General features: G+C 42.6%; 1 protein-coding gene across 1 annotated transcript; it reads right to left on the minus strand.

The window, feature by feature from the left end:
• Window positions 1-66: 66 nt before the first annotated feature.
• Window positions 67-18,170, minus strand: HSP90B1 (heat shock protein 90 beta family member 1). The gene is given in 19 exon segments (XM_047788154.1): window positions 67-368; window positions 846-968; window positions 1,237-1,392; window positions 1,519-1,597; window positions 2,810-2,946; window positions 3,678-3,923; window positions 4,204-4,473; window positions 5,048-5,113; window positions 5,223-5,300; window positions 5,382-5,519; window positions 7,502-7,618; window positions 9,381-9,500; window positions 9,724-9,835; window positions 13,717-14,048; window positions 15,415-15,432; window positions 15,434-15,532; window positions 16,104-16,245; window positions 16,974-17,076; window positions 18,038-18,170. Coding segments are annotated over 19 exon segments (2,415 nt in total). The 5' UTR covers window positions 18,087-18,170; the 3' UTR covers window positions 67-338.
• Window positions 18,171-18,799: the final 629 nt, after the last annotated feature.

The following is an 18,799-nucleotide window of genomic DNA, read 5'->3' on the forward strand; positions in this document are numbered from 1 at the left end:
AGGAAAAAAATCAAATATCAGGCAGTTCTATAAAATGAATTATGAAAGGACAGGTAAGACGCTGAGTATTCGGGATCTTTTTTATTTTTATACACATGACAAGATTTTACACCAAGAATAGTCAGTTAAATAGTACAAATTTACATTCATGAGGAATGTTAAAAAAAATTCAACTAAAAAACCCACTTCTTCCTGTGACCCACAATCCCAACGTTTTACAGTGCAGGGGAGAAGGGGGCTGGGGGGGCAGGGAGCATCCAAAACAAGTCTCTCCCAAAAGAAATGACTTAAATTTCACATTCCCTCTCCACACAGGATCCAAATGGTGAGAGTATAATTTACAGTTCATCTTTTTCAGCTGTAGATGTCTGTAAAAACAAAAACCACAAGACATTAAAAACTAGCCCAACAAACAGAAGAATCATATATGTACAAAATAACTGAAATGGACCAGCCTATTCCCATTACTTGAGCTGTTGGAGGCCAGAACCTCACCTTGCTGCAAAATACCTACAATTCAACAAGATCAATAGCAGCTGAACACAACCAACCAAAAATTTAAAACAGCCTAGTGTTACTGTAGTTAAGGCAGAAATAAGTGGCCAAGAACACAGAAGCACCATGGCCTAAGGAACGATCCGCTTCCAGATGCCTCAGGAACGGGTGGTTAAGCTGAGGGAATCAAGGAAGCAGCACACACTTTAAAGAAAAAAGTTATTTGCTCCAGCTTCTGAATTTGATATTAGATGCCTATTTCTCAGCAGATTCCTACAAGTATGACTTCTTCAACCGTGCTAACTTGGTAAAAACTAACACTCCAAGTCCCTGTTCTTGGTTTGCTCTACCTCTGATGTTTCTTGTTCTTCCTCATCTGCCGCCGCATCCATTTCTTCGTCGTCGTCTTGCTCTGTGTCTTCTGTGGTGTCCTCTGTTGTTTCTTCAGGTTCTTCTTCGGGTTCCTCTTCCACCTAAAGGTAGCACTGATGAGCCCATTAATGCACCAAATACTCTGGACCTGTTTTCACTTTGCTCATATAGTTAATTAATAAAATAATCAATAAAATAATTTCACTCTGGTTTATCCAGAGCTGTAGAGTAAATCCTCTAATTAGAGTTAAAAGTCAAGCTAACAAAGGGAGACACACAAAAAAGGGCTGGAAAAGGGGGAATTTCTCATTAATTTCTAGAATAATGCATGACACTGGGCATTCAAACATTCAACACATTATTTCAAACCTTTGCATCAGGGTCAATGTTTAAGCTGAGACGAAGCATTCTTTCTATTCGATCTCCATAGGCTTTAGTGTCTGGTAAAAGATATCCTGACCGCAGTGTTGCTGTTTCAAACAAAACCACAGCAAGATCTGAAACTGTTTTGTCATCTTCATCTTCCTGAAAGGGAAGAAGTCCCACTTGATTAATAATTTGACAACTTTAATTCATTTGAATACTTTTGATAAGAAGGGTCCAACGTATTCAAATGAAAAGGCAAAGGACTATGGCTCTGATATTGCTCACCTTAACTCGTCGAAGCATGTCCCTGATCAGTGGATGTCTGGGGTTAATTTCAAATGTTTTCTTCTGACTGGCATAGTAACTGTCGAGGATTAAGAATGAACATTAACAGACATCAAGTTTTAGGGTCTGTAGATCTATACATCATTACATCATGCTTTCCCTTTTAAAGGGGAATGTACATGGTTAGATGAAAGAGTGCAATAAAGAGAACGGTTTTATTTACTAATGTACGCCAGCACCTCCTCGGCGTGGATGAACTGATTTGATGTCTTATTCATCCCCTCTTAATGTATCCACTATCCCAACTGCAGCTGTGTCTCCCAGAGTTCTAGAACATCTAGGCGACCTCTGGCTGCTGCTCAAGTAACACCTTCTCCGTGATGCCTTAACCTATGTGGTCCTAAAAGAACCTGCTTCTTCCTCTGCATTCAGCTCTCAATCATTTCGAGGATACCTTCCATCACCTTCAGTGTTCTCCTGTCAGGGCAGACTGAGGACAGGGAGGAAACCTCTCTTGGTATACCTGCCATCCATGCAGCCTTAGAAGACTAGGACTTGATGTGTCACAAAGGACAGCAGCAATATCTACTTTAGAGCACCAGTACAAAGACACAGTAGGTGCTCGAGTGTTTGTTCAATAGAAGGTAACTTCTGCTAATAAATGATTGAAACAGGTGGACATTTATTAAATGGCTCCCATACTGTTACAATGGGATTCATGCAGAAACTTGTTTTCCACCTGACATTTATAATCTAATAAGGAGGTAAGACATATAAACAAGGAAGAAGTCATTTTCAAAGCCACTGCTGTGGCATTAAAATATAAACTTGAAATACATATTTCCTGAAAATAAAGGGTACCAAAGACCCAGTGCTCGGCCCCTAAATTTGCATCCTTTACTCTTTATTTTGTGGGGCATACTGGTTGGGGGGTGGGAAGGGTGGTTAAAAAGGATTTAACTCATTTGGAAATATAATTGTCATTAACTCCACTTGTAACTATTATCTAAAAATGTAATAAAAATTGTCCAGATACCAAGCCAAGCATATAATCTAATTAAAAAGACAGTATGTGTAACAGATAAAGAAAACATCCATCTGTGTGTAAAATACATCACAAGTGCAAGACCTTTTCTTTAGCAAGCTAATCCCTTTGTAAACTTGTCTAACACATGACAGACAGTGGAGGACATTTACAAGACATTACTTCTTTGTACGGAAGCTGGTGTTATCTTGTGAGGGAAGGATGGACAAGAGCCAACACCTTGGCAGGACTTCTAAGGGCGCTTACTTTGTAGAGATGTCCTTGCCCGTCTGGTAGGCTTGGGCTTTCATGATTCTCTCCATGTTGCCTGACCATCCGTACTGGCTGGCTACGAGGGCACATGGAGACTCTGTCAGGCGCTGAGATACCACAGCCTTTTCAATCTTGGGGTAAGAAACCAAAAGTTAGATATATGTAAAACATCAACAGTTCAGTGATTGCGTTTCAACTCCATAAGGACTCAAGGAGATCTTAAACAGAGGCAGACCAGAAAAGCACCTCTCATTCAGATTCTTAGGAAACCTTTTTTTGGTGTCTTTAGGGCCACACCCGCAGCATATAGAGATTCCCAGGCTAGGGGTCTAATCGGAGCTACAGCTGCTGGTCTAGGCCACAGCCACAGCAGTGACAGATCCGAGCCATGTCTGCGACCTACATCACAGCTCCCGGCAATGCCGGATCCTTAACCCATTGAGTGAGGGCAGGCTTCACGGTTCCTAGTCAGATTCGTTTCCACTGCGCCACGACGGGAACTCCAGGAAACTCTCATTTAATTACCTGAACTTTTCAGTCAGAGATAAATACTGAAACACCAACTTTCAAAAACATGCAACATTTAAATTTACATTTAACCTATAAAACTTTAAGCTATCATAAAAGCGGTATTAAGTGATGGAAAACTTTCAGTTACAAGTAACCAATACAGAATAATCACTTATCCTTTTAATGCTTTGTAGTTCATAAATTTTAACCTTGTCCTCCCAGTAATTTAACCACAACATCAAATGTTATATACACCTGGTTACAAATATAACCGGCTGCAAAGTTTAATTTGCTGACGAAGTATTTTTAATGTAGATGCAAAAATTTTCACAATTTTTAATTTCCAAAATACCTTGTCCTTGAGGGCTTTATCTTTCATCCAATTGAGCAGAGGCTCAAATTCTTTCTCAACTGCTTCACGATTCTCCTTACTTTTCTCACTTTCATCAAACTTCACTCCTTCCTTGGCAACATTCTGAAACCTCTTCCCATCAAACTCAGGAAGAGCCTGAATGCAGTATTCGTCCACAGGTTCTGTGAGATAAATCACTTCATAGCCCTTTTTCAGAAGTCGCTCAACAAATGGAGAAGATTCAGCCTACAAAATTAAGAGAAGCAACCAAATTTCCAAGGCTGGTCTTAGTATATATATTTGCTCATCCTAGTAGCTCTCTTCATACAATACTAGCAACCACATTTCACAAGTGGACAATTAACAAGTGCAGAGAATATAAATGGCCTTTGCCCTGGCAGGGACTGACCCGTCTTCAAAACTACTTTAGTTTAGAGTTACAAGTAAATTTTCTCCCCCCACCAACCCCCAAAAGGTGGCTATAAATCCCCAAATATATACCAAGACCAGGTGAAGTTCACCTCACCTCTTTCCTGCTGGACCCAGCCATGAAGTAGATTTTGTCTTGCTTCTCCTTCATTCTTTCCACATACTGGTCTAGACTAGTAATGTCACTTGGATGATGAGAAGACTGGAATCTAAGAAGTTTAGCAAGACGTGTTCTATTTGAGTGGTCTTCTATCACACCAAGCTTGATGTTGGTACCAAATTCTTTCCAAAAAGTATCATTATACTTCTCATCAGCAATCTTCTTGATCATGTCCAGAGTTTTACGGACAAGCTTTTTTCTAATCACCTACACAAAATTAAAGAATAACTGATCAGAGAACTTCATCTCAAACTTCTGAGAAGCTACCGTATGGAAGGTAGCAGGGGAATAGTGGTCAAAGATGCAAAGACCAGCATTTCTCAAGGGCGGGGGGATGGCGAGCACTCCTGGGTCAGATTGAGCAGAAGCCAAGTCGTCAGTTGTGACGGTCACAAGACTGCCCTTTTTTTTGGCCCTTCCAGTGGCATATGCAAGTTCCAGACCCAGGGATCAAATCTTAGCTGGCTTAGCTGGAGCTACAACCTAGGCTACTGTGCCACCGTGGGAACTCCAACCACAAGACTGCTTAAATGCTTACAATCTAACTTTAGGCCAGGTAGTGGGTGTTCACTATACTCTTTCAACTTTTTGAAGGTTTGAACATTTTTATTATAAAATGTTGGGAGAATAAGCAGATTCTCAGGGTTTGATCATTCTAGAGTGAAATTAAGTTCTTTATCTCAAGAGCCAAAGACTAGTCTCAAAACTTGGTGATTCCACTAATGGAACCTGTCCTGCAAAGCCCAATCAAGGAGCAAAGCGAGTCTCTTCCCACGCTCACCTTAAGGAGTTTATGTTGCTGCAGAGTCTCACGGGAAACATTCAAGGGGAGATCATCTGAGTCCACCTTCAGATGGCAAAACAAAGTTCAGTGAGCAAGAGGAATACTGCGAAGAACCCCACGTCCAGACCCCCCACTCGAACGCCCCTCCTCCTAGTTTTCTCCTGATACTTACAACGCCCTTGACGAAGTTCAGGTACTTGGGCATCATATCATGGAAGTCGTCTGTGATGAACACGCGGCGCACATACAGCTAAGCAGAGACCAAGAGAGTCACTTTCTGGGAATCAGACTTTCAAATTTTAACCTCTATTTATACTATTTAAAAACCCACCTTAATGTAATCACTCTTCTTAGATCCATATTCATCAAACAGCCCACGTGGGGCAGATGTGGGTACAAATAAAATTGACTTGAAGGTAACTTCCCCTTCAGCAGTGAAGTGGATATAAGCCATGGGGTCGTCGCTTTCCTAGGAAATTGATATCTTAGTCATTGAAAAGGCACAGGAAGGAGGCAGTACAAAGACTAAGCAGTTTTATCATGTGGTACATGGTCAGCTGAACTTTTTTTTTTTTGGGCTTTTTAGGGCTGCACCCGTGGCATATGGAGGTTCCCAGGCTAGGGGTCTAATCGGAGCTACAGCTGCTGACCTATACACCACAACCACAGCAATGCCAGATCTGAGCCACGTCTGCGACCTACACCACAGCTCACAGCAACGCTGGATCCTTACCCTACTGAGTGAGGAGACCAGGGATTGAACCCGAAACCTCATGGTTGCTAGGAGGATTCATTTCCGCTGCACCATCACGGCAACTCCCCAGTTTAACATTTATCTAACAAATAAGTTCCCTTACCAAAAGAGGTGGGGAGGGAAGAGGAAATGATTAAGACCACACTTCTAACTGGCTGGCTGTAGTTGTTTTGACGCTGACCATCAAGAATGTTACTCAATGACCTAAACCTGGGGAGATGGATGAGTCTGGGTTCCACACATCTGAGAATAGGACAGGAAAACCACCAGCCTGTCTAAATGATAAAATAATGTACATTTCACGTGTACTAGTCAACCAAAAAACTACTCGGATTTCTTCCATGAAATCTGGACTACAGCAGTGGCTAAAAAGAGGTGCGTAAATAGCTACCAAGCAAAAGGACAAGAATCCTCTGCAACATCCATTACTGCGTCCACATGTAGCTGCGCAACACTTAAAAAGTAGCTCATCCACACTGAGATGTGCTGGTCAGTGTAAACTTCACACCAGACTTTGATGACACAGCACAAAAACCCAACCAAGCAAAAAAATCAAAAAGGAAACAACTCATTTTTTTTTAATATTGATCACTTGTTGAAATAATACTGTTGGGTATGTTGGTATGTTGGGCTAAATGAAACATATCATTAAAAGTTAACTTTACCTGGATCAAATTTTTTCTCATGTGGACTCTACAAGACTTAAAATCACATATTGCTCACATTTCTAATATCGCTGCCTGAAGTGAAAGTACCTTTATTATACACTAGACTATACAGTTCATGAGAATAAAAATAGAGGCAGAACCAAGGGAAACGTCTTAGAGGTAAATTTTAAAGGATGGTTGGATGTTAATGTAAGGAAAACAAAGGTTAAGTCACAAATCAACAGATGGATGAAAAAGTAAAGAACGGAGTTCCCAATGTGGCGCAGTGGTTAACGAATCCGACTAGGAACCATGAGGTTGCGTTCGGTCCCTGGCCTTGCTCAGTGGGTTAAGGATCCGGCGTTGCCGTGAGCTGTGGTATTGGTCGCAGACACAGCCTGGATCCCGCGTTGCTGTGGCTCTGGCGTAGGCTGGTGGCTGCAGCTCTGATTAGACCCGTAGCCTGGGAAACTCCATATGCCGCAGGAGCAGCCCAAGAAATGGCAAAAAGACAAAAAAAAAAAGTAAAGAACAAATACAGCCATAGACTACTGAGTATTTCCTAGCCATGCTAAGTCCATCAAACTGTTCCATTTTGTCCAAATGTTTGAGGACACAATTTTGAACAATTTTAGTCAATGCTAGTTTTGGATTCTGAGTTTCAAGAAGTGATCAGTGAAAGAAAAATAGGCACAGCAACAGATTTAGTGGTTATTCCTAGGCCACGACCTTAAGATAAATGTCTGATGTTGTAAACAAGCTCTTTCAGATCACATAACAAGCCATTCAATAATATGATTTTATGTTTTACAGGTTTCTATAGTGGAAATCAAGCATCTACCTATGTAAGTAATTCTTAATCTTTTTTGTAGTGTAGACCTCTTAGCAATATGATTAAAGCCTATAATTTCCTTCTCAGAGTAAAAATTTTTAATGCAGAATATAAAATAAATGGGATTAAAAAGAAAACCAGTTGTGCTGAAATAGTTGTTTTTGAACATACTTTTGATTTAGTCATGTTTCATCATATTATTCTAAAGTAATATTTACCTTTGAAAATGATTTGTAGAAAGCTTTGTATTCATCATCTTCTACTTCCTTTGATGGTCTCTGCCATATTGGTTTGATATCATTCATAAGTTCCCAGTCCCAGACAGTTTTTTCAACCTGAAGTTACAGTATTTGATTAGTCACTCCTAGCAGTTATACTGGTGACAGCGGTAACCACACCTTTAGAACATTTCAAAATAATATTAATATACAAAGCACCAAGGGGTACCTCTATTTTAATATGGTTCCTACCAACTGGATCAAACCTTTTTTTCTGTTTTACACAGCCACACCTTCAGCATATGGAAGGTCCCAGCTTGGGGCTGAACTGGAGCTTCAACTGCAGGCCTGTTCCACAGCCATGGCAATACTAGATCTGAGCTGCCTCTGCGACCTATGCTGCAGCTTATGCCAATGCTGGATCCCTTAACCCACTGAACGAGGCAGGCAGGGATCGAACCTGCATTCTCACAGAGACTACACTGCATTCTTAACCTGGGAATTCCTGGAACAAAACTTCTAAAAGAAGGTATTTTCTCTCAACAATTAAGACTGATATTTATGTAACAAAAGGTTAGAACTATAATTGATAAAAATCCAATTAAGGTTTTTCAATTATTTTTAACTAGCTAAAATGTTAGTTCTTGATAATATCTATTTTGAAGTTAGAAGTATATACATACTATGTGTTTCTATTTCATGACTCAGTAGAAATCCAACATCTTATAGCAAATGTTTCTCAAAACCCACCACCTACTTCTCTCTACTCTGCAACCTGAGCAAGCCAGAACTAATGTTATAGCTATTATCTACATGACAAAAAGATGCAAAAAGCTTACATATCATAAGCCACAGTCCTGGGCAATATACAGAGATCAGAAAACTCCGCAAAAAAATGATCTGCATTTGCAGTTCCCACCATGGCAAAGTGGTTTGGTTTAAGAAGCCAACTGAAGCAGTTCTGGTCACTGCTGAGGTGTAGGTTCAATTTCTACCAGGCACAGTGGGTTAAGAGATCCAGGTGTTGCCACAGCTATAGCACAGGTCACAGCTGCAGATCAGATTCAATTCCTGGCCCCAGAACTTCCATATGCCACAGGTGCGGCCACAAAATTAGAGTTCTGCAATGCAACAGGGATTGGCAGTGGCAGGTATGATCCCCAGCCCAGCAGAGAGGGTTGAAGAATCTGGTGTTGCTGCAGATGCAGCATGGAGCATAACTGTGGCTTGGATCTGATCCCTGGCCAAGGGAACTTCCACATGCTGTGGGGTACTACAAAAAAAAAAAAAAAAAAAGGTTGGGCCTGTGATTCACTCCTTGAAACAAAAACCATTAAACACTGAAGCTTACCTTAAATCAGCCTTGCATATTTGGGATTCAGTGTTTTCTTTAACATGACATAAATAATATTTCTACCTTAGTTCTCCCTGCTCCCCCCACCCCAGTTTACTGAGATCTAATTATGGGTTTCAGGTGTACGGCCTCAAGGTTTGAATTACACATGTTGTGACATACAACACGTCACATCTATCATCTCATATAGATGAGAATAAAACAATAAACAATGAAGAGAAATGGAACAAAAAAAGAAAATGTTTTTTCTTATAGTAAGAACTCTCAGGATTTAGATTTCCTCTCCTAACAACTTTTCCATACGTCACAGAGCAGAGTGAGCCCCACATCACACTGCACATTACATCCCCAGGACTAAATTATCTTCTAACTGGAAGTTTGTACCTTGTGACCACCTTCCTTCAACACCCTAACCCCAACCCCTACCCCAGCACTCTGTCCAACACAAATCTGCTTTCTTTTTCTGGGAACTTGGTACCTTATAACCTACACAGTATTTTAAGCAGAAAGATTACGCAGACTTACTTTTTTAGTTTTTGGTTTCTTTTCTTCTTCTTCTTCTTCTACTGCAGCTTCATCATCAGATTCCTCTTTTTCTTCTTTTGCTGCTTCTTCTTCTTCCATAGGTTCCTCGACAGTTTCAGTCTGTTTGAATAGAAAATAGATCATAGCTAAACTTGTTTAATAATTCTGATGACATCTGTAGACTATGAAACGAAAACTACAGCTCAAAAGAAGAGGTCCTCACTAAGAAAACCCTGCGAGAATCCTATACAGAAAGAGCCATACTTAACTTGCATTTTTTAGGTGTCCAGTATTTAAATAGGTACCAAGGTAATACATATAAATTTTATTCATATAGATTTACCTTGCTGCTCCATACATAAATAGGAAAGTTTATGAACTGTGAATATTTTTTCACAAGATTTTTAATTGTATCCAATTCAAGGTAATCAGATGCTTCTTCTTTTAAAACAAGGCTGCAAGGAAAATGAAACATTTAGAGACACATTGTGGTTTGAAAGATCTGATTATGTGTTGATCTAAATGACTCTAATAGCCGGCAGTTGTACGTACAACCCACAGTGTCCCCGTCATGCATGCTGAGAACTCCCATCACCAATAAACGCTTATGAGCTAAGTATACCAAGCACGCTACGGTAAATGGAAGAACCTGCCTCACACTCCCTTAAGTGGTTTTTACTTCGTTCCAAGTGAAAAACGACAATGTCCCCAACCTTCTAAATGTGCTGGATTTTTTTCACTTGAATAACAGAAATCGTAAGATGGCTGAATGTGGAAAATCACCGAAATATTCTGGAGAAAAGTGGAATCACATGCTATGGTAGAAATCAAGTGATTACCTTAGATGGCTAACTCTCTAATAAAAACATTTTCCTTAAAAAAGGCCAGAAAATTAGTCCCAACTATTGTTTATACTTGCACTATCCAAAACAGGAGCCACCAGTCACATGTGACTATTTAAATAAAAGTTAAGTCAGTTCTTTAAAAGTCGACAGTCACATGTGGCTGGTGGCTGCCGTATCAGACAGAGCGGTGATAGAGTATTTCTACACAGAAAGTTCTACTGGACAGCTCTAGCTTAGATAATGACAATACCAAACACTGTAGCACTCCTTCCTCCTCTTCTTGCTCTCCCTTTGGCAACACCCTCCTCCATCCACCAAAAACAACAATCATACCATCTAAAACATAGCGGGTAGCCCGTATCTTGACGTTTGTGCGCCCAGTAAATATGAGGAATGTTGTAGCCATGGCTCCCTCTCTGCTTCACAAAGCTTATGGTTTGCTAGCACTTGCCAGCAAGTAGACAGTACATGACAACACAGCCTAGTGAGGGGCCCAGTCTCTGGTCTTAGAGCATATTTATTAGTGATCCCAGGTTGGTGGAGAGTTGCATCAGTTTCGGATGCAAACTGAAGCTGACCGTTAGACATCTTAGAGATTTAAAAGGCAGTTGGACATAGGAGCACAGAGCCCAGCACAGAGACAGTCTAGACCAAGGGCTGGCACCCATGAGGAATTTTATCAGGACACAAACTCATCATGTCTTGTCTATGGCTGCTGTCAAGCTAGAAGAGATCCTATAGGCCAGAAGCTTAAAGGGTCAGCTAGTAAATACTTTAAGTCTGCTGACTCCTGATCTAGACTAAGAATATAAAGAACCCTGAGAAGGATCTGGAACTTGAGTCCATGACAGTGGTTAAGACTGCATGAGGGACAGAGGAGAATGAGAAAAGGGCTGAAACTTAACTTCTGAAGAAAGAGGATGACAACATTTAAGAAATAGGTAAAGGAACATGAAAAGATGGAGCTAGGGACTGAGTGGATTGTTTTAAGGAATAAGAAGGGAAAAGCAAATTCTGTAAAAAACACAAGAGAAAACCTACCAAAAAAAGAGATAATCTATTGCTGGGAGCCATGCCAACTGAAATAAGCCTCAATTTACTGGACTTAGCAACAAGGACTACTGGTGACTTATTTCAGGGGAGAGGTGGTGGATAAAGTCAAAATACTGTGGGCTGAGCTATGAACAGAAGGTGAAGCAGCAGCAAAGGCAGGTGTGCTTTTTTAAGGAGCTTAACTGTAAAGGGGAGAAAAAGAGATAGTGCCTGACAGTCGAAGGGAACATGATACCAGCTGTCTCCTCTCCTCCCAGGGATTCTGCAACAGTTTGATGGAAAGAGGACGGTGTCAGTAAAGGCTAACTTTTTTTTTTTTTTGTCTTTTTAGGGCCACACCTACAACATATGGAGGTTCCCAGGCTAGGGGTCAAATCGGAGCTATTGCTGCCAGCCTACGCCACAGCCCCAGCAACTCGGGATCCAAGCTGCATCTTCGACCTATACCACAGCTTACGGCAACGCTGGATCCTTAACCCACTGAGCAAGGCCAGGGATCAAACCCGCGTCCTTGTGGATACTAGTCAGGTTGGTGAACCACTGAGCCACAATGGGAACTCCAGCTGGAAAGGCTAACTTTCAAAGATGCGGTAGGAATTAATTTGTGTTTAGTCTCTGAGGAGGTAGGATGAGAGCACAGAGCAGAAATGGAGACTAGCTGTAGGGAGAAATGTAGAAACGCCTGCCTCAGGAGAGCAGCAGACAGAAGACAGAAGCAATTTTATCAGTTTACAGGATGCTAATTTCATGATCTCATTTAATCCTCACAAAATCTCTCAAAAGGGTACAGTGGTAGCTAATTTAGGAATACGAATATGAAGAGTGGGAAGGAAACGGAATTATCTGATGGCTTCTATTTTATTGGCCAAACAGAAGATGAAGTCTTATGTATGTAGGGCAAGATCCTGACCTTGCCACTTCCTTGCTTTCGCTCTCCTTTTCCCTTTGACTTTAGTTCCTCAACTGGACCTTCTGCCTCTGGAACTTCCAACATGCGGTGCTCACCGCCCAGAACATCTGAGCTGAACCTGTCACCATTTCAGAAAGACCTTCCGATAAGAAAGGTGTCCCTGAGCTTCCTTTCTGGCATCTGCCTTCTGAAATTATTTCAAGCTTTTTCTTCCTTAGTAGAATGAGCCATGTGAAAGTAGGGACTGCAAGTGTCTTATTCTCACTCCACTGTAGCCCTAACCCCTAGCAGGCTACAGGCACGCAAATGAGTGTGTCGAGCAAATGGTGGGGAAGGAGGGCTTGAAGGCACAAGCAATTCTGCCCAAGGAAAGGAAAAGCTGTTGTAAAGGTTTCCTTTACTGATCACCATCCATGCTGCCTGCATCAAACTGTCCTACTGACCCTTATTCATTCAAATAGATGTTATCTGCCAGCCAAGCATCAGGCTCTAGGAATGGAGCAGTCTACCAAACATTGGCTCCAACGGAGCTTACAAGGCACCTCACCTGTCTCTTAGCAACCTAAGACATAAGCACCTCTTGGGACATCATTTTCTCTCTCTTTCCAGTTAAGAGATGTGCTCTCCATTTCTCTACCACCTAACAGAGAGGGCACTGGGGTATAACCATTAGTTATGCGCCTAAAAGATCAAGGGATGTGAATGTTAACAACAAAGGTGGGGAAAGATCAATTCAAAACAACGAGTAAAAAAATACTAAAATATAGTTGTCTAATTAGTTTTCATTAAAGGAAAATCTGTGACAATGAAGACAGAAGTGTCTCCTAGAATTAAGAAAATTGGTCAAGGAGTTCCTTTCGTGGCGCAGCAGAAATGAATCCGACTAGGAATCATGAGGTTGCGGGTTCATCCCTGGCCTCGCTCAGTGGGTTAAGGATACGTGTAGCTGTGGTGCAGGCCAGCAGCTGTAGCTCTGACTTGACCCCCAGCCTGGGAACCTCCACAGCCTGCTCTCTCACACCCTCGCCTAACCCTGGTTATGATCCTAGACATTTTCAACGGTTTCCCAGAGCCTCTTCTCGCCCAGTCCCACCATCTTCCACGGCACCTTGAGAAAACTCTGAAAAGTTCATCGAACATTCTATCAGTAACTGCCGCTACCTAAAAGGAATTCCTATACTCTTGTAAACACGCTGTGCCTCTGCCTTTATGCACGATGCTCCGCAGACTGACACTACTCTTCTAGCTCCAGCTCACCTGGAGAACTTGGACAAGCCCCTGCTCCAAGAAGCCTCCCTGCAAGAGCTAACCCTCCCCACCCTATGCTCTCCGAGGACAGTGGCCTTCCCATCGCTGGGTCTGGCCTTTAATGAGGACTCAAAATGCTTCCAGTGATGAGAACTGTTCAAGTTCCTCATTTTTATAGGCAAAGAAATTAAGGTGTAGAATAAGCCACAAGGAGCCAGAACTGGAGAGTCAAAATCCTGGCTGTGACTAGTAATTCACATTAGGAATCAGTAATACTCACGTAATTGTCGTTCCCCGTCCTAAGGTGTTTCCTCTGGGGTCAGCAATTACAGAAAATTCATTGGAGTCAGACTCCCAGATGTGCTGGGTGTCATTGTTGTGTTTTGACGTGACAATAACTTTATCTGCTACAAGGAAGGCAGAATAGAAGCCAACACCAAACTGGCCAATCAGTTCCGAAGTTGACTGGCCATCTTCTTGTGCCTCTGTCATTTTGTTTAAAAACTCGCTTGTCCCAGATTTGGCTATGGTACCAAGGTTTTTAACCAACTCTTCCCGGGTCATTCCCACACCAGTGTCTGTGACATGGAGCAGGTTCTTCTCCTTGTCACACTGAAACCAAGACAAGAACAAGACAGTTTTAGTTGCTTAATACTCATGGTATGAAAAAGCAATACTGAGCTATATACTGAGAAACCACCAGCTTTGGCCGCATCAATTTTAACACAGAAAACAGAACTGAGATAGTTCCCTCCGTATAGTATTTAATATCCTTTTCAAAAAGTGGACATCCTGGAGTTCCCGTCGTGGTGCAGTGGAAACGAATCAGACTAGGAACCTTGAGGTTGTGGATTCAATCCCTGGCCCTCGCTCAGTAGGTTAAGGATCTGGCGTTGCTGTGGCTGTGGGGTAGGCCGACGGCTGTAACTCCAATTCAACCCCTAGCCTGGGAGCCTCTATATGGCGTGAATGTGGCCCTAAAAAGCAAAAGGGGGGGGGGGGCATCTTGAAGTTCTCTTATGGCACAGTGGGTTAAGGATCCAGTGTTGTCATCGCAGCAGCTTGGGTGGCAGCTATGGCATAGGCTCTATCCCTGGTTCTGGAACTTACACATGCCGTGGGCACACACAAAAAACACACTTTAAGTACAAGCATTTTTCTTTGTAAGGAATAAAAAGTTCAGCCTATTTGGTAAAGTATCAATATAAAGAGGGCAGAGACTGGTCTAAATGCCACAGGCTAGAGAGACCTAAACAAACCAAGTCATTTATGACAAAGAAAACCCACCAGATCTTTAACCTGCTGTGCAAGGAGAAAACGCCAAAATTTTATGTTTTACCTATTCTTTGATGGAAAATAAAGATTAAAACTTGAATGACTTCTGCCTTTGGAATCTGTGGTGATCAATGTTCTTCACTAAATATTCCCAGCTCTCTGCCTTCCAGAAATCTACTTCTTCCACTATGCTTGGATATGGCCAGGTGATTAGTTTCTAGCCAGCGTTGCAAGTGGGAGTCAGGAGTGTGGCTTTCAGGCTGGAGCTTTTAATCAATGTGAGACCCTCCAAGTTTTCTGTGCACCATGGCAACCAACTACACTCCAGATGGCAGCTGCTCAATCAGCCTGGGTCCTCCAGTAAGGATGATGCAAAGCAGAGGCCATGGGAAGCCTGTGGTTGGCAAACATTTTCTAAAAAAGGGCCAGAGAGTATTTTGGGCTTTGTGGGGCCATGTGGTCTCTGTCAAAGACAATCACAGATAACACACAAATGGGCATGGCTGTGTTCCAATAAAACTTTAATTACAAAAACAGGCAGCAAGTTGGATTTGGCCCACAGACCATTACTTTGCTGATTCCTGATTTAAGTCTTTGACACTTGGGAAAGTTACTTCCTCATAACCTAGCCTATCTTGACTGATCTGGATTCCCTCTCTCCAAGGACCCTTTCTACTTTAAAAGAAAACTGTTCTCAGCTTACCTTAATTTTGACCGTTAACCTCCTCATTTCCAGCAAGAGCATTTTCATCAGTCAGTGATATTAGCCTTATCTTATCCAAAGCATCAGAAGCATTTGAAATCAGTTCTCTTAGGAAAATCTAAATGGAAGCCGGATTTAATACACACTTAGGTCATCCTCAAGATACATGGGACGTTAAATTTAATGTCAAAGCTCATTTTATTTCTACTCTGTGCTCGGAAAAAGCACTTTTTACGTACTAGACTTCTTATAGTGCACAGGTGGCTTTACTCTCTTGGTAAAAGGAGGTACAGCTCTTTACACAAGGACTGCAGTGACTATAAGGGATACCTGCACTGGTCAGAGTAGCTAATACTACTCCACTTTCCTCCTACTGACCTTTATGTATATAATACATGAGGCTTAGTTTGTATGACTGCACTTAAAAGATTCACAGCTATTTAGCAGGCCATGAACAAAACTGGAGGGGAAAGGGAAAAAGAAAGGAAAGAAAATGTCTAACAAACACCCCCCACCCCCGCCTGAACACACACAAATAACTATCTAGCAGCAATTCTTACACATACAGGGTTTTAAACTTTGCCAGCTACTTGCTTGGAATTACTACATAAGCACATTCACTGTGAAAGTAAACAAATATGCTACCATGCAGAAACAAAATAACTTTATTATAACCAAATGTTGCTTACCTCTTTATTTTTATATAATGAATTGATGATAAGTTTCATCATTCTGTTAACTTCAGCTTGGAAGGCAAATTTTTCTGATTTCTCTCTAAGTTCTCTTATCTGGGATGCATTTAATCCATCCAATTGAATAGCTTCTTCCTCTCTAAGGAAAGAAATTTGATAAACTAATACTGCATTACTTAGTTCCCTCCAAAAATACAGCATTTGTGATGAGAGCACGGTGGTCTCTTAAGGTTGTCTTAGGGGTAAAAAGGACAACGTGGAAATCTTTATAAAATATTACTAGCCTACCATTTCATTATTACTTTATTATTTATTTCATTATTATTTTAATACAACAACAGATTACTTTAAAACCATGTTGGAAATACTTTGTGCTTAAAACTGTCGGAAAAATAAACCCAACTTCCCTCTACTAAGAAACAAACTCACACTCATTTTTGCTCCCTCTCACAGGCCTGTCCCTCTGCCTGCCTAAGGGTCTACATAATTTTAAATCCTAAGAGACCAAAGTAAAACATCACTCCACTTACAGAAATCTTTAAGGAAAAAAAAAAAAATTACCAAGGGTACACACTTGCCAAGTACACAACCAACTGTAGATCTTTTCTAAGATCTTAGGAAGGCTATAGTGCCAGTATTATCAAAACAGTTTTCCAAAGAATTCATTCCGTTTTGACCATTCTTAGGGGCAATTTAGGAGATACTGTGCATGCACATGCTTGCTCCCCCTAACGTTTTCTCTACTATCTAGTAATTAAATTCAAAGTGTTAAAACTTCATCTGGACCTTTGGAGAATGAACATAAAAAAATTACTGTATTCCAGGGTTTCCCAGGGGTTATTTGCATCGTTCCAGAAGAGTACAAACCTCTGTACTACTTCATCATCTGTCCTGGAACCTTCTCTACTTTTACCCAGATCTTCTTCCACTGTCCCATCCACATCCACTTCATCCTCAGCGCGGACAGACCCTGCGGGAAAATGTAATACCAGAAAACTCTCAAACACCATAGCACAAGGCAAGGGTAGATGTTGCAAAATTCACTTGGAAAATATGGAGGTGGGGATGAAAGAATGGATCCACTGGCTTGAATATCCAATATAAACCCATGTCAGCATATTTCTTATTTAAGTTCAGATACTGAGGTCCCCCAGTGGATTCTGAAATACGGAGGCAGCCATCACTTCTGAAAGGTGGTCCAGAGATTCTTCACAAACAGCGCTTAGCTGATTTGCTACCAGGCCCCCTGTACATTCACACGTGTTGCGCGCAGGCCGACACAAGGCCTCCAAACTGACCATGCCAAACTTAGTCCTTCGATGTCACAGGTCAGAGCTCAAACAGAATTTGTGCAACCTCTAGCGAGGGGAAGTGAAATTGGGCCTAGGGGCCTGACAAAGGGAAGAAATATTTAGAGATTTTAAAATGTTAAGGAGTTTGAGCGAAAGTGAATCAACCGCGCTGCCAATGCCGGTCCGCTGCCCCAGGGCCCCAAGCTTCACAGTCCAGCACCTAAGAAAGGAAACTCGCGTTGGCGAACAGTCGGAATACCGGGGGCGGAGGGTTCTCAAACTCCAGCGGCCAAAGATTGCGGCGTTTGACAAAAGTCCTCGGAAGGGGACACGCAATGCTCCCAAGGGGCGCGAGCCCAAGGCAGGCCCCACTCCCAGAAGACTGAGACTTCTAAGAGCGGATACTAGGACGTCCGCAAGAGATTTAAACGACTCCATTCTCCTTTTTTTCTTTCCAGAGTAAGAAGAGTAAACGAAATCCCCTGAACCTCTTTCGAGGAAAATCGATGGACATCCCCATCCGCCCAGCGCAGGCCGTGTTATCCCCTTCCCAGGTTCAACGCCCCCAGAACCTTCGAGAAGAGGCCGTGTTGGAGCGGGGGGGCGTCCAGGGGTGCCCGCTCCTCCAGGATCACTCACCGAAGGTCAGCAGGACGCAGCACAGGCCCAGCACCCACAGGGCCCTCATGTCGCACGGCCGGTGAGTCTCAAGTCCTCTTAGATCGAAGGAGCCACCTCCGCCCCCCCTCCCCTGGGCTCGGAACCTCACAACCACAAGCCGTGCGATCCGCCCACTACCCCACAAGCAGGTCGGGCCGCTTTTCACCCCCACTACTTGCGGGCGGGGGACGGGAAACACGAACCCGCCAATCGGGCTGCACCACGCACTCCCTGTACCCAATGGGAACTCGTATGGGGGACCGCAGTCCACCAATCGGAGCTGTCCAGGTGCGGTGCCCGATGCCCGAAGCGTGGCTCCTTCCAATTGGTCAGTCTTGGCTCCTCTTCTCCAATCAAACGGTTCCGCGGGCCCCTCTCACGAGGGACCGCCCCTTTGCCGTGGTTGCTTTGGCCTCTAAGGGAAACCGTCCAATGAACGTCAGCACAGAATTCATCCCTCCTGGTGGAGAGGTCGCCCGGAACTACTTCCGGATCTTAGAGCGCGTTTATTCTGGGACCAAGAGAAGCGGTAGCCATGGCAACGCGTTCTTCACCTTTCCCTTGTCCTCGCGTGGGTCATCTTGCGAATGATTCCGGTGCGACTTTTTGCAGCCAGTTTTCTATCTGGCAGTGCTTCTTGGAAAAGAGACACACGTGAGAGGTTGACAATCCCCCTAGCGATGTTCCATGGGGTGGTGAGAAACTACAGTTCCCGGCATGCAACGTACCCCGGGGAACACT

This window comes from Phacochoerus africanus, chromosome 7 (genome assembly GCF_016906955.1).
Source record: "Phacochoerus africanus isolate WHEZ1 chromosome 7, ROS_Pafr_v1, whole genome shotgun sequence".
In the NCBI taxonomy this organism is placed as follows: domain Eukaryota; kingdom Metazoa; phylum Chordata; class Mammalia; order Artiodactyla; family Suidae; genus Phacochoerus; species Phacochoerus africanus.